Source organism: Protopterus annectens, chromosome 8.part0 (assembly GCF_019279795.1).
Source record: "Protopterus annectens isolate FY-2018-M chromosome 8.part0, PAN1.0, whole genome shotgun sequence".
In the NCBI taxonomy this organism is placed as follows: domain Eukaryota; kingdom Metazoa; phylum Chordata; order Ceratodontiformes; family Protopteridae; genus Protopterus; species Protopterus annectens.
This window is the reverse complement of record NC_056741.1, coordinates 400,539,956-400,556,905: the sequence shown is the minus strand read 5'-3', so window position 1 is coordinate 400,556,905 and position 16,950 is coordinate 400,539,956. Positions and strand designations below refer to the sequence as shown.

Genomic DNA, 16,950 nt, shown 5'->3' with positions numbered 1-16,950 from the left:
TTTATTATTTATTTTATTCATCATCAAAGGTGTATAAAAAGATCTATGTAAAAATTTCCATGTATAAAGTCTCCAGACAATGGAAGATGTAGTTCTATAAGCAGATTCCAATATATATTGTTTATCTTGTTGAGTTGGTGGGTCCCCATTAATAGAGGTGAAATAATTCCAGTATGAATCTACACTGTTAAAGTTTCTTGTCTGATAATTTTATGTATATATGAAAGTTTACCTTTATCAGAAACTTTATGCTGTAAATTTAATATCAAGTAATCAATCAGTTTTGGAATAGATTCTTTAACTGTTATAGACATTAGATCTATTCTATCAATGAGATGTTGTCTAAAGATCTGAACCTCTAACCTGCAAGTTTCTCTTAGATCAAATTCTTGTTTTAAGAAATCTAGATTTTTAACTTTATTATCAGATATCAGCTGATACCAGTACTTTAGATCATTATCTATAGCTAAATGAGCTCCTTCAGAAGTAGATGACATAAGCATACCCTGAGTATACATTATAGGGAATACAATAAAATTCCATTCCCTATACTTAGGGTGCATGAATATAAAGTTACGATAACTAATAATAATATTTAATGGGTAACAAACCATATGTTTAGGTGTAATAGGTGAAGTACAAAATTCCTTTAGCAACCACAACATGGAGTTATTTACAATCATATTTTTATGTGTTAAGGAGATTTTCATGAAGTGCATACTAATTAGCTCCCAGTAATCTTTCCATTTTGATATATGACTGATCTATTAATAAAGTAATAACTTTTATAATAGAAGAGATAATATATAAATTAAAGTCTGGAAAAGAAATACCCCTTGAGACCAGCTATTAGTATGTTTCTTTAATGCAATCCTAGGTCTATTAGGTGCCCATAAGAAATTTAACATTAGTGTATTCAGTTTCTTGATAATTATTTTTGTAGGTGAAAGTATTATTGATTGTATTAAGTATAAAATCTTGGGGAATATTATCATTTTAATAATTGTAAGTCTCTCCTCCATAGTAAAAAACATATTATTCCAGGTATTAAAAAGATTTTGTATATTAAGAAAACAGGTATTATAGTTATTATATATAATAGATTTAATATCTTTAGATAGTATTATACCTAAATAAGTTATCTGACCTGAATTGGGTACATATTTAGTAAAATCACTAATGAGAATATTTTTTCGTGTATATATAGGTAGTATTTTAGTTTTTTCTTCATTGAATATTAAACCAGAAATACTTTTAAAATTCATCATTTTATCAAATAAAGACTGCATAGAAGAATTAGATCCTGCTGATGTAATTAGAACATCATCTGCAAAAGTTGAATTTTGATGTTGTATTTTCATCTATTTCAAAACCCTCTATGTCAGTACTTTTTCTAATCAAATTAGCCCAAGGCTCCATTACTAAAGTGAATAATAGTGGAGAAAGTGGACATCCTTGCTTTGTACCTTTAAGAATGGGTATTTTTGTGAAACATATGTTCCTACCTTAATATAAGCCAGCGTTCCTTTGTATAAATGCTCAATTAAATTTACAAATGCATCAGAGAAGTTTTTGCATTTCAGTAAGGTAAACAGATAGTCCCAACTTACTGAATCAAATGCTGAACCTATATCAAGACTAATAAGTGTTAAATCTTTCTTTTTCCTATTTGCAAAATCAATTAATGTTAAAGTTCTTCTTATATTATCAAAAGTATTTCTATTTACAATGAAGCCCATCTGATCTATATCTATAATGCCGGGATGATTGTCTTCAATCTATCAGCAAAAATACTCATAAACATTTTATAATCAACATTAAGTAATGAGATGGGTCGATATGAAGAACATCTAGTTGGATCTTTACTAGGTTTTAAAATTGGTGAAATAAATGTATATTGCCAAGATGGGGGGTTATTAACTCAGTTTGGGCCATAATAAAACCTTATGTATTAATGAATATGTAGTTTTAGAAAGGATTTTATATATCTCTGGTATAATACCATCATTACCCGGTGCTTTGTTTGATTTAAGCTTATTTATTTGTGTAATAACTTCTGTATATGAAATACTCTTGTCCAATAGTTTAATCTGTTGTTTATTAAGCTTTTATTCATGTTTGTGGTTATAAACTCCTTTATTTTATCTTTAGGTTCCATGTTAATGTTGTTATGGTTAATCTTGTGAAAGTGATTTCTAAATTCATCCAGTATTTCTGGTATACTAGAAACATTCTTCTTTTTCTTAGAGAAAAGATTTCTTTGATATGGTTTTGTTTATTCAATCTTTTGTTTTATTTTTAAGTCTATGTAAGTATTTGGGGCTTATTGAATAAGACAAAAACTTATATTTCTCTAAAGTTATTTTAACTTTATGAGTTAAAATTTCTTTGTATTTCTCATTTAGTTTGTTTATTTCTTCAATAACTTTCTTGTCCATAATATTTTCTTTATTATTATGTTTATAAGAGTCTAATTTACTTTGAATATCTAACAATTCCTTATCCCAAGATTTCCTTTTATTATTATACCATCTGATACTTTGTCCATATAGATATGATTTTAAGGCATCCCAAACATAGACAATGGAGACTTCAGGAGTATTATTTATGTCTAGAAAATGTTCTGAAAGTATATATTCTTTATAGTCTTTTAGCTGAGTTAAGTATGCTGGTATCCTTTTGATCTGAACATTATGAGTATTTTTTATCATGAATTCAAAAACAATTGAATTATGATCAGATATAGGACATGAAATGATTTTGGAATTAATTAAATCTGTTACCATCTGGTTAGAAATAAAGACCCTATCTATTTTTGAATAAGTTTTGTATCTGTTAGAAAAAAAGGTGTATGGTAATGATTTTGAATCTATCTGATTATTAATATCATTCAAATGATAAGAATTAGCAAAATCATTTAAATGTTTTGCATTAGATGTAATTCTTCTTTTCCTTATAGTGGTAGTATCACTTTCATGTAGTATACAATTAAAATCACCAGCTAAAATAATATCCCTATAGAGAATGATATGATCTTATCAATATGATGTTTCACTGTATTAATACCAATTCCAGGTATCCAATATACATTAATTAAAGTGTAAGTCTTCCCATTAATTTGTATTGTAACCATACAAAACATTCCTTTGTCATCCTGATAAGACTTAATGGTTTTAGGAATGGGCATACTATTATTCCATAAAATAGCCACTCCTCTTTTTTTCTGAGTGTGCTCTGAACTAACCAATACTGTATACTTATTAGTGGCTAGTTTATCAATATCTTTTTCAAGAGATGGGTTTCTTGCAGGAAGACTAGATTGGCCTTGTGTAAATTAATGTATCTTATTAGGCTTGCCCTTTTACACGGATTATTCAATCCATTAATGTTTAAAGAAATTCCTTTTAAAGATGTCATTTGGCATTTTTAAAACTCAAGAATCTTATGATCGAAATAACAAATAACAAGATAAATAATGTTACATCTCCTCTTTTAGGTGTACCTTTAAATATAGCTGTATTTATTAAATCTCTTATGGGATTTTGTATAGGATTCAATTTTGTTTGTAGTGACAATGAGTGTACAAAATATATTGTGGATGTCAAAACTATATACATATAACAATGAACAAGTGAAAATAATGTAAGGATTAAACCTTGCATCCAGCCTGGAGTTGAAAACTCCAACTTAGAGTAGTATTTACTACTCAAGTTAACCCCTACCCTAAGCAGCAGTACCTCAGCTACCACCTTATCAATTTAATACTAGTTATATTTAACTGAGGTTAACAGTTTTCAATTCAATTATCTATCAAGACAAAACTACACATTTGGTAAAACAGCATCATATAAACTAAAATAAACTTTTTTTTTTTTTTTTTAAACTGTTCATACTACTATATAGATCTATGTAATATATAACACTTGTATTCAAATAGCATTCAAATAATCTTGATGTTAGAAATCAAGAGGAGAGAAAATTAGGTTCTAACATTCATTTAAATCAAAAACTTTGGCTAATATGATTCAGACATTACATATATTAAGATGCATCTATTTTCTGTCATGTGAATACTATTAACAGCTTCCAAAAAAAATCTTGAATTGTTTGTATATGAGCATTTACTTAAACTCATTATTGTCAATAGAGTAAAATATTGTATTCATAAAAATTATTATAAATCATATTGCATAGTTATGCAAATTCTCAGAAACACTTGCATTATTAAAAAAAAAAGCCATCACACACATACACACAGGCACACACACACACATATATACACACACACACACACACACACACACACACACACACACACACACACACGCACACACACACACATATATATATATATATATATATGATGTCACTGAGTTATGTCCTTGTTGAGCACTATCCTACTTGCTGTCCCTAGAATAAATCTGTCTGCTTTATAGAAAATAATGCACAGCAAACACATTTTAGTAACCAGATTTTACAATCATGCTAACCTACTGCTTTAAATATATCACATGACATTTCTTCCAGAATAGAATTATAAAATTGTTTATGCTTGTCAATCAGATGAATTAAATGAATTATAATAAAGTATATGTTTGGAACAGAAGTTTTTAACACAGATTATTATGCTGCTGTTAAGTAGATTTTCAAAAACATTTAAATAAATGTTTCATTTTCTGTGCCTTCTAAAATAAGACATTTACTTACTACAAGAAACTACATCATTTAAACTCATTATAACTGACATATTTTATGAATAGAGTATTTTTCCTGAATCTGTGGTGTGTCAGTATGATAACTAGGTCAGAGGTTATACTAACTGCTTTCAGTTTCTCTGTGAGAATTCTGTGAGTTGAAGCTTTTGAAGTAGTTCATGGACACTGTGCATGAGACAGCCCACATCCCAGATTGTCTCCCTTAACATTTTGGCGGGAAACTTATTAAAACTTGTGACAAACATTCATTTTGTCAATAGAGTAAAATATTGTATTCATAGAAATTATTATAAATCATATTGGATAGCTATGCAGATTCTCAGAAACACTTGCATTATTATATAAAAAAAAAGCCATCACACTCACACACACACATACACATACATACATACATACACACACACACACACACACACACACACACACACACACACACACATATATATATATATATCTGATCTCACTGAGTTGTGTCTTTGTTGAGCACTATCCTACTTGCTGTCCCTAGAATAAATCTGTCTGCTTTATACAAAATAATGCACAGCAAACACATTTTAGTAACCAGATTTTACAATCATGCTAACCTACTGCTTTAAAATATATCACATGACATTTCTTCCAGAATAGAGTTATAAGATTATTTATGCTTGTCAATCAGATGAATTAAATGAGTTATAGTAAAGTATATGTTTGGAACACAAATTTTTAACACAGATTATTATGCTGCTAAGTAGATTTTCAAAAGCATTTAAATAAATGTTTCATTTTCTATGCCTTCTAAAATAAGACATTTACTTACTACAAGAAACTACATCATTTAGACTCATTATAACTGGCATATTTTATGAATAGAGTATTTTTCCTGAATCTGTGGTGTGTCAGTGTGATAACTATGTCAAAGGTTATACTAACTGCTTTCAGTTTCTCTGTGAGAATTCTGTGAGTTGAAGTTTTTGAAGTAGTTCATGGACACTGTGCATGAGACAGCCCACATCTCAGATTGTCTCTCTTAACATTTTGGCAGGAAACTTATTAAAAACTAGTGACAAACATTCATTTAGTAGTGTAAATGTATGTAAACATGACAAAACCTTCACAATGTATTCCACAAACCATTACAGCCTCTTACTTCTTTTCAGAAAGAAAAACAAATTGAATCACAGCTTGCCATTAAATCTTCAGATATTTTGACTGGTTATGAAACAAAACATTATAACTGACATATTTTATGAATAGAGTATTTTCCTGAATCTGTGGTGTGTCAGTGTGATAACTATGTCAAAGGTTATACTAACTGCTTTCAGTTTCTCTGTGAGAATTCTGTGAGCTGAAGCTTCTGAAGTAACTCATGAACACTGTGCATGAGACAGCCCACATCTCAGATTGTCTCTCTTAACATTTTGGCGGGAAACTTATTAAAAACTAGTGACAAACATTCATTTAGCAGTGTAAATGCATCTAAACATGACAAAACCTTCACAATGTATTCCACAGATCATTACAGCCTCTATGTAAGTGAAATTAAGCCCAAAATTACCAACAAGCAATAAAACTCAACATTCTTCTCCCAACTCAATTTTCATACAAATCCTATTATTCACTGTGCCCACACAATCAAAAGCATTTCTATATATTAATAAAGAAAAGAAAAAGAGAGTAGAAAATAAAAGGGAATGAGGCAGAAATAAATAAGAGAAAGCTGTAAGAAGTATATACAATGGAATGTTACTTACTGTTTATATTAATAGAGTTAAAAATAAAACATATTATTTACTCTTATTTAGTTCTGATTATTATTAGTTAAAGCATAACAGATTATTTACAAACAAGCATAAGCAGTATAATCAAGAAAGTATAATTAGAAATAGCATTTGAAGAACTTATAAAAACTTTTACAAGGAATAAATATGTTATTATTCTATTAATGATATTTTCATTACTGTTCTCTCCCTGCCCTCCCCCACCCTTTACCCACTACATAATCTAAATAGAATGTCATTGTTTAAACAACGAAAATAATAAAAGGAGAAGGAAAAAAAAGGTAAAGATAAAAAAAATGTATCAAATTACTAACCTTACTTCTTTTCAGAAAGAGAAACAAATTGAATCACAGCTTGCCATTAAATCTTCAGGTATTTTGACTGGTTATGAAACAAAACATTTCTTTGCACATAGAGAATAACTTTGATTAAATCTTTTCCAAAATATTTGTGGCTTTCTGGAAATGCAGGAACTATATTCAAAAAGATTAATAATGAACTAAAACGATGAGAGAGAAAAAAAACATATAACAAATCATTTGTTTTTTAGTGTCTTCTTCTTCTCTGAAGTCTTCCACGAAGCTTCAGTTGCCAATCTCTTTAATGAAGAACTAGCCCATTCCATTTCTTCTATTTTATCCAAAATCCTTTTTTCTTTGACAAACAGTAAAGCAGAGTCTAAATCATCGAAAACCTTAGGACCATCAGGAAGGAAGATTTTAAGCTTGGCAGGAAACAGAAGGTATGTTTTAAACTGTGCTTTTTAAGCTCCCTTATTAGTGGCAGAAAAACTTTTCTTTTAGCTATTACCATGGAAGAATAGTCATTGTCAAAACGCACAGTTGTCTCATTAATCTTAACAGGAGCTTTAGCCCAAGCAGATTTAAGAACCATCTCTTTATCAAAAGATGATAGAAATCTAACTATAACTGATCTAGGATATTTTTTGTTAGAGTTAGTATTAGCTATAGATCTATGTGCTCTTTCGATACCAAAAGAGAATGCTTCTGGTAAGTCTAAAGTTTTAGGGAGCCACGTTGTTAAAAAAGAAGTAATATTGTTACCTTCAATATTTTCTGGCAGTCCAAAATTCCTAATGTTATTGCGCCTAGATCTATTTTCCAGGTCATCCAGCTTTGTTTGTAAATGTGTATTTTGTTTCAGCAGAAACTCAATGTTGATTTCCTCTTCTTGGATTCTATTTTCCATGTCATTCACAGCTTCTTCTATGCCTGTCATCTGGATCTTCTGTTGTTGCAGGTCTGTATGTAACAGGTCTATTTGTTTTGTAGTTTTTTCTATGAAGGTGTCTATTTTAGTATCCATTTTATCAGTAAGTTGCTGGATTATAATTATCAGAGACTGAAGTTCTTTCTTGATGCTGGAGTCTTGAGAATTTGTCTTACTGGAACTCATTTCAGACTGATAAACTGACAGGAAAATTTCCACAGTGATTTCTGACAGGAATATTGTTAAGATTTCCTTTCTTTTTTAGATATAGTTCAAGAACTATATAAAACAAACGTATTTAGAAAGAAAATTACTTCAAAAATTAATTTTTTAAGTAATTAATTCCTGTCAGTGTAATGAAATTGGTGGAGCTGAAGAAATCTGCTGCTATCCTGTGTTCATCCTTGGCCACGCCCCCCTAGAGTGTCATCTTCTGTAAACAGCCCAGTCAGTTTCCTGCAACCATTTCAACAGTTCAGGTATACATAAACTCACATATTAAACAACTTCATTTTTTACATATAGATGGAGATATATGTATCCCCACAACAAATAGAGACTAGAAAACTGAAAGTAATTAACAATAGTTGGACAAACTATGACACCATTTAAAACTCTGTGACTGTAATTTATACGTAAGTTGTACATTTTATAAGGCTCTTTTTACACTATAAAACTACTGCAAAAATGTGTGTGATCCATAAGCAGGCATTTACTTTCCATAAAGCCATTGTGCATAATGATAAGCAGTGCAATGCAATACAACGGGAAGATCAGGAAGTGTGCAGTATAAAATGAGATGTCACAGCAGTGCACCAGATTCATAAGGAATCCCAGGCTCATAAGAACTGCAGAATATTTGATAAACGTTTGGATATAGTATGGTATTCAGTGTGGCAGGACAGGCACTGCAAGGACAGACAATGGGTACTGCTGCCGTATACCTTGTAAGGTATGGTGCTGGCAGGACAAAGCTTTGTTGCAGTAACTGACCTGGAGCTCTTGGATTATTTCACAGTCAGCTCACCCTGTATCACATCTGTGACCCATATAAAGCAGACCTTATCCCCACTGGACATGGATGAGACCCAGTATCAAGGTGTCCACTGTTTTCTGCAGGCTGGTAAAACACTATTTCAGTAGCTGTCCAAATTTCCTGCAGTTAACTTCCAGGCATCTAAATCCACAACACTAGATCCAGTTCTCACCTGCATCCTCCAGCATGTGAACATGTTTATACTTTTCCTATTATACCTCCTCCTAGAACATCATACCCTAAGGTCTGCTGATGTGTTTTTGATCCAACATCCTGTACCCATGCTTGCACCATAGTTCCACAGAGCAGCAGGGCTTTCATAAATTAACAGAAAGTGCTTCACAATCAGTTAAATGTTAGCTCATGTACAAGCACAGAGTAACTATGACAACAGTCTGTATCAACACCTTTGGAATAATGATGATCCCATATATATCAGAGGAGAAATCTGTATCACGTCGTCTCCCTGGGCATGAAACAGTGTAAACATCACAATGGTAAGTACTGCTACGTGAAATCATAAATGTCTAGACAGGCAGCAACATGTGCCATTAGACAAACTGGCACTTCAACACACTCACAATGGTGGTGCAACTGTCTACACGTAAGCTATGGCTGTGCATGTTGCCAGGTAACCCTGCTGTAATATTACTGTAACCCAGACTGAAGCATGATATACAGAAACCTACGTGCCCCTGCTTGCTGTTTAGTCATAATTTACAGTATTCAGGATGATGTCTGTAATAAAGATGGCAAAACCTTCCAGATGAAATGCTGCCTATTATGTAACTGTGTATCTTTCTACTTGATTACTTTGTGTCAATTATCTGTTACTGTTTCAATTCTTTACATTCATTACTGTGATGCAGAAATGATGTCTTACTAATCTTTACTTTAACTAGATTGTGGCTGAGCATGGTTAAAACAGTCCATGCTTGCTTAAAAATGACATTCAAATTGCACCTTACAACAGCAGCAGAAACTATAACCATTTGCACTCACAACCCCAGATCACAAATACAAACACAATCATATCCAGTCCTATAAGTTCCAAAAACTAAGGTAGAATGCAGATGTCATAGCTTCTTTGCTGTGCACCTAAAGTCTGGGAAACACTACTTTCACTACTAAAATGGTTATCCTCGTATACAAATTTTTAGATCTCATTTCAAACTTCTTCTTGGCAAACAAGCCCAATATTAACCCACTGGGTCTATCTCCTAGTCCTAGCTTCACACAAACTCTGTGTTAATGCATGAGACCTTATATCAGATAGTCTCTCAGATGACCAATGAAGATATTCCCCTGCCCTCAGCTCTTTTTCCTACTGCGTATTTTATATATGTCTTTCTTTAGTATTATTTGCTTTTCTTGTTTTTCATTCGCCTTTTTAGTACCTATAGCATAAACATATGTCTTTGTTAACTTTGATATTGTGTAACAGTTTGCATTATTACTACTACTCTGTTTTATGTACCTGTCTTCCCAGGCTGGGACTCCTGTCAGTCAGTTATGATCAGTGTTCTACCCTGGTAAACAAATGTAAATACAATAACTAAATTGTTTTTGTACTTCCTTTTCAGTCACATGATGTATAAAGTACGATGATGTATGATGTACCATAGGCCGCTTTTAAAATAGTCTTTAAATGAAGCTGCATGGCTGAATGAAAATTTTTTGAGGTATTACATTGCAGTTACTGCCATAGAATGACATTTTCAGCATACAGAACATTGAAACTGAATTTACTGCCATTGGGATGTCAGCAGGAACTTCGTGAAATAATATCATGTAAAGTTCTGGACAGGCAAAAGTATCTATTAAACAGCAATTGAAGAACAAAAAAACAACTGTAATTATTTAATACTACCACAGCAGGAGCATGAACTTGAAATGTATTTCTTCACTCTAAGTGAGCAGGTACACATTTGTGTAGTAGGTAATGACTCTGCTTCTTGGTCCACTTGGAGAACCCATCTAGGGAAAAGAGGCCAATAAAATGACAGTTATTTGATTATGGTAAATATGTTTTTCTTTTATTTTCTTTTTCTTTTTTTATAAATAACTGTGGCTTATAGCACTAATAATGACCATGAAAACACCAATGACCAGCAAACCACGATACTCGACACCAGAATAAATTCCAAATGATACTTTTATTATATTAACATATTCAATATCACCAGACCAGTTTCGGCTATCTAGCCTTCCTCAGTGGATTAGAAAAACTCTTTAAAACGCAGATTGCTCTCAAATATTTATATTGGTCCCTGACCAATAGAAACAATGGTATAGCCCAACCTAGTGGATGTTGTTTTTCAGTGCACATGATAGTTACATCTTAATCAATAAAAAACAAACAGTTCTAATACACATATGCAATCTATTACATTGAGAAGCCCAAAAACATGAATATGAATGTTGTCAATTAAAGAACATAGGTAGGAAAACCCTTAATTTGAATGTGAAAAATGCTAACATATCCTATTTATCTAAACTGTGTATGTTATTTTTTACTTTTTACATTCCAACATATTATATGTGTAAACTAATTCAGTGAATAAAACAAACAACTACACCTTATATATATATATATATATATATATATATATATATTTGAAAGAAATAGTATACATATAGAATAAAGTATTTAAACAATAATTCAAAAGAACCTATTCCACCTACATGAAGCTCTGAAGTCAAATGAACTAACAGTTCATGACATATTTACTTATAACTGTCTGATATATTATATATCTGCTTGAATATATGCTCCATGATATTGATATCACTATATACTGAATTAGTTGTGACTAAGATGAATATCATCCTATGTATAATAATAACTGTAGCTTAAATACACAGTATAGAAAATAAAATCCAAGACATAATGTCAATATACATGTGTGAATAATAGTTATAGGATTCTAAGCAGTCCCCAAACAATTCTGAAAAAATGGTAAAATCCATTTTTTATTATTCAATATTTGACTTATCAAGTCTGCTTGGACATATAACCCACAGTCCATGCCAAACGACCTATTGATTACCATATGGATGTGACTAAATCTTGAACACCACTTAAAATTACTAGTCACTGAGGATCAACATATTAATAATGATTTTACAAATGGTCATTGAGACCCGGTGGAAATAATCCTCCAAGTTTGGTAATCCAGTATTTTTCTTTGTGATTCAAGATAGTGTGCCAACCTTGTTGGTTGCTTCTATCCCCCATAATTTTATCAATAACCATAAACATAAAATGAGCATTCCCATGTTTGATGGTATGTCTATATAAGGCGTTGGTTTCTTTTTTGTTCCTGATATCACTTTTATGTTCTGTCATGCGTATCCTAAGTGATCATGATGTCTGGCCCACATAGAATGCCTTACATTGACACGTCGCTAAGTAAATGATCCATGTACTACTACAATTGGCGAACACCCTCGATTGATACACTCTGTTTGTATTAGCACTAGTCAATTCCTTAACTCTACTAACCTCTGAACAGGAACTACAATGACCACATGGGAAGGTACCCAGAAGTTTATCTCCAGTTATAGTGGTTTGTTGGTATATTGCACCTCCACTTTCTTTATGTTTGTAGTGAGAGAAGAGACCTCCTAGAGTTTTACCCCGTCTGAATGAGATTTGGCATTTGGGACCCAAAAGTGTTCTCAATTCCTCATGTGCCAAAAGTATATTCCAGTTGGAATCTAATACATTTCTTACCAAGTGGTGGTTCCTACCATATGTGGTCACAAACCTAAGAACTGAGTCCTGCTTAGTTTTGTTAGATCTATTATATTGTAACAAAGTGTTCCTATCTAGAGTGTTACACCATTCACTTGCTCTATATATATCCAAATCTCTATATCCCCTATCCCTAAATCTATGAAACAGATCTCGTCTGGCATATTCAAAATCTTTCTCAGATGAACTAATGCATTTAATACGCATAAATTGAGATTTTGGTATATTTCGAATGGTGTGGTTCAGATGCATGCTGGATGCATGAAGCAATGTATTATATTGTGGGTATTTCCGGTATGTTGTTGTACTTAGGGTATGATCTGTATTTCTGTACACTGTGACATCCAAAAAAATCAATGGTGTCATGGTGAAATGTCACAGTGAACTCAATACCCCATATGTTACCATTCAAATACTCAATAAACTCTTGTAAATATGTTTGATCCGCCTGCCACACCATCCAACAGTCATCCAAGTATCGTCGCCAGATGTCAATTTCCACCATGTATAGATTATGTGAGGTGTCATAAATCATGCATTCTTCAAAATAAGCCATAAATAAATCCACATATATGGGAGCAAAAGAAGCTCCTATAGCTGTACCTTGTAATTGCCAAAAACATTCTCCATGAAAATAGAAGACATTTTTATTCAGCACATGTTCCGCCATGCAGACTAATAAGGTATTAAAACTGACCAGCTAGTCACAGGAGAAGCAGGATTTTCCCAGTTCTATTGAATTTACCTACTTGGGCATTATTCTCTTGGGTAGATCACATCAATCAAGGGTAGACCCTGCTTCACCTCCAGTCATTATGTGATTGTAAGGGTTGCAACCTTTTCAAGATCTTTGATTTTGTTTGGTGACAAACTAATGTAAAGGCACCTCTCAGCTGAATATTCACATTCCAACCTTCAGACTTGGATTGCTTCTTTGATTCTATAAGCAGTATGCAACATCTGTATCACACAGCTGTAAGACATAAAATGGACAGTACAGATTAGGATAGTTGATCTTGTTAATCACTGCTGGCTAATCTGCAGCTTTACTTGTGTCCTGCTGCTTCATAAGTGGTAGTTACATTTATTTATGGTAAGGAAACATAACACAGGGAATTTAAATTGAAATATAAAGCCTGAAGTGATTTTCCTGAGCTTGTGTATTAATCAGTTCTGCATGGTTTGTTGTCTAAAGTAAACTTTTACTGTAAGCATTCTGAATTGTATTCATGTTCTGAAAAAGAGACAGAACCTTGCAACTTGTTAAACTTTAGTTTCCTACCCTTTCTTCTTTCTAGATGCCATCTGCAATAAAATCTGGCGCAGCTTTACTGAAAATCAATGCCTGAGTTGTCCATTTAGAGAATATAGATTTGATGAATATTCTTTGTTGTTTTGTATGATAGCTTGAAGATGAAATGAACGGGTGCTTGGAATTTCTGCATGCCGTATACTCTGTGTTTGGTTTTACATTCAGACTGCATCTTTCAACTCGACCTGAGAAGTTTCTTGGAGAAATTGAAACATGGGATGAAGCAGAAAAGGTAAACCAAACAATTGTGTGTATTTATTTAGGTGGAAGAGTGCAAATGAGTAACATAAGTTAGAAATAAATAACTAAAAATAAAATAAAATTGAAATGTGGGCAAGTACTGAGATGAATGTTAAAAGTTACATCTCTGCACAATCTATGACAATCTGGCTATGAGAAAAGATTGTGTAGGTGTGTTAGTGTGTGAATAGAGTGAGATACATACATACGCACACACACACACACATACACACACACAACATCTGTGTATGTGCGTGTGTTAGGAAACCTAAATTACTTAAACTGCAGTATCCCAGACGAATGGTATTAAAACTGAAAAATCATAAACATGTCTCAAAGCTGTAGTGTGATTTTTATAGCAATGAATACAACTGCAAAACAGGTATGTATCTGTACACCAAAAAACAAGCCAAATGGCTCAAAAACTTGTAAACAATAATAAAAATAAAAAAGCGAGCTACCAAGGCAGTATTTGTGTGAAACCCAAGTTTATTTAACATTAAATACTGTTAAAGTATAACCAACTAAGTGCTTTTGCCAAGAAACATGAATTGGCTTCATCATATTCATTCAATTATAATGTAGCTTCCTTTATGTACTCTAATTACTTAAGCAATTGTTCATGATTTTGCTTGAATCAATGAAATTACCCTGACTAAACTTAAAGGCATACTTCCCCTGAATATGTAGTACACAAAATAATATGCTGTAAACCACAATAGTCAATGCAGTCAAGATAAAAATATTGGTGTTGATATTAATAATAAACCTAAAAGTATAAAACATTGTTAAAAAATTGACTTAAAAGTGCAGAACATAGCTGGCCTGTTAGTTACAGTCAGATAAATGTTTTCACAGTACACTTGAAATTAAACCCCTGCTGCCCTTTGCTTCAAAAAAGGTAGCTATTGAACAGTAGTCATTTAAACCTGGCTTGCAACAAGCGTTTAGTCTCGGTTGCCATTTAGTTTCTCTGGCTTCTAATTCTAATTCATCATCCCCACCCCTAGAGTCACTTTGTACTCTTGTCAGTGACAAAGAATAAAAAATCTCTTATAGTTGGGACATTCTAGAGTGTGAACATATAAAGCATTGTTCATTTGTTTTATTTTTAATATCTCAAAGGTGCTCAGTAATGCAGTCCTGTAGCCTTCTTTTGGTCATACCTACATAGAAACCAGGGCAAGATAAGCATGTAGCTAAATAAACCACCATAGTGGTATTGCAGGTGCACTTGCCTGGGCATCCTATAGTACGTTCAAAACTTCCTATAACGACAGTCACACCATCATGTATATTTTTACAGGTCTTGCAAGCACCACATTTGTACATCAAGGACCTGTGCTTGCCTTGTTTTCTGTTGCCACTTTCAAGAATATTCTTTATATTACTCCCTCTACTGTACACAACCTTAGGTTTATGCCCCAACTTTTCCTTCATTTCATGGTCAAAATGAGTTTCTCATATGTTATGAACATTTGATACCAAGTTTGATGTTTCTGTATGTATGTATCTGTGTCTGTCTTTGTGAGTGTGTGTGTCTGTGTGTATGTGTGTGTGTGTGCGCACATATATGTAAATGTGTATGTATGTGTTTGTATATATATATATATATATATATATATATATATATATATATATATACATATATATACATATATATATATATATATATATATATACACACATACATATATGTATATATATATATATATATATATATATATATATATACACACACATACATATATATATATATATATATATATATATATATATATATATGTATGTATATATATATATATATATATATATATATACATACATATATATATATATATATATATATATATGTATGGATCTACTTTAAAACGTTGAGTAATCAAAATGCCAACATTAACAAGACCAAGACCGCAATGTTGCAAAATCATTACACTGAAGGCTTAGTACACCGACTCCCGAAACATCGACTAAGGAAGCCCAAAATACTGAAAATCAAAATGTTGAATTCTGTACAGCAGATGCTACACGGGTCTGTATCACAAGCACGAAAAGACTAAACCGCGAATGCTCACATGAGCGAAAATGCTGGTAATAGAACTTGCTATTGTGGGGGGCTGCACCCCCCACACCCCCCACTAACTATATATTCTAACTCTGAGGTCGCACTACAGTGAGGAAAGGGCAAATATCCCACTCCTCACTGTAACATGACCCCACAATCACACTTTCGATTCCCGGCATTTTCGCTCATGTGAGCATTTGCGGTTTAGTCTTTTCATGCTTATAATATAGACCTATGCTACACTCCATTGCTGTTACCCATGCTTCTGTCAAAAACAAAGTGCAGAAGTTTGAAAACGAACAATCACCCTTGAAAGAATGTGAGTTGTGCTGATAGTCCTAGTCAAAACATATAATAAAGAGTCACACAACTGCAAGTAAACTGCCTTGTATAACCTGTCCTGTGCAATAAAAAATTCCAAAACATGAAACATCAAATACCTCTCAACTTTAACTGGACTACCAATATGAGAATGGGCAGTTGATTTACACAGTTGCTGGCCGTCACATAAAGATAATGTCACTGCTCTGCCTTTGCATTTATCTATGTGTTTACATTTACAGCACCAGTACTTTTTACTTTTGGCAGTTCTTTCTAAATTATATATGTGTCCGTCTGTTAGTAGGACATCCTTACCTTTCTGGGACCTTGCTGTTGGATATAGCTTTCCTAACAGTCTGAGATGCTCAGATGTAACATCCGCCATGTTTACGGTACAAAGTACGTCTTAAAGAGGTAGTAAGCTACCTAAAGGATACGTCATGCAGGTAATGGTTTCAGTATTTTGATTGTGCATTATTTTGATTCTCAGTGTTTTGGGCTTCCTTAGTCGACG

The 16,950-nt window shown here is 32.5% G+C and overlaps 1 protein-coding gene across 1 annotated transcript in view; it reads left to right on the top strand.

Moving 5' to 3' along the window:
• TARS2 (threonyl-tRNA synthetase 2, mitochondrial) overlaps nucleotides 1–16,950 on the top strand; it is a gene marked incomplete in the record, with an annotated part of 833,318 nt that overhangs the window by 520,609 nt on the left and 295,759 nt on the right. Inside the window, 1 exon segment of the mRNA XM_044079202.1 lies at nucleotides 13,905–14,042. Coding sequence (XP_043935137.1) covers nucleotides 13,905–14,042 — 138 coding nt within the window.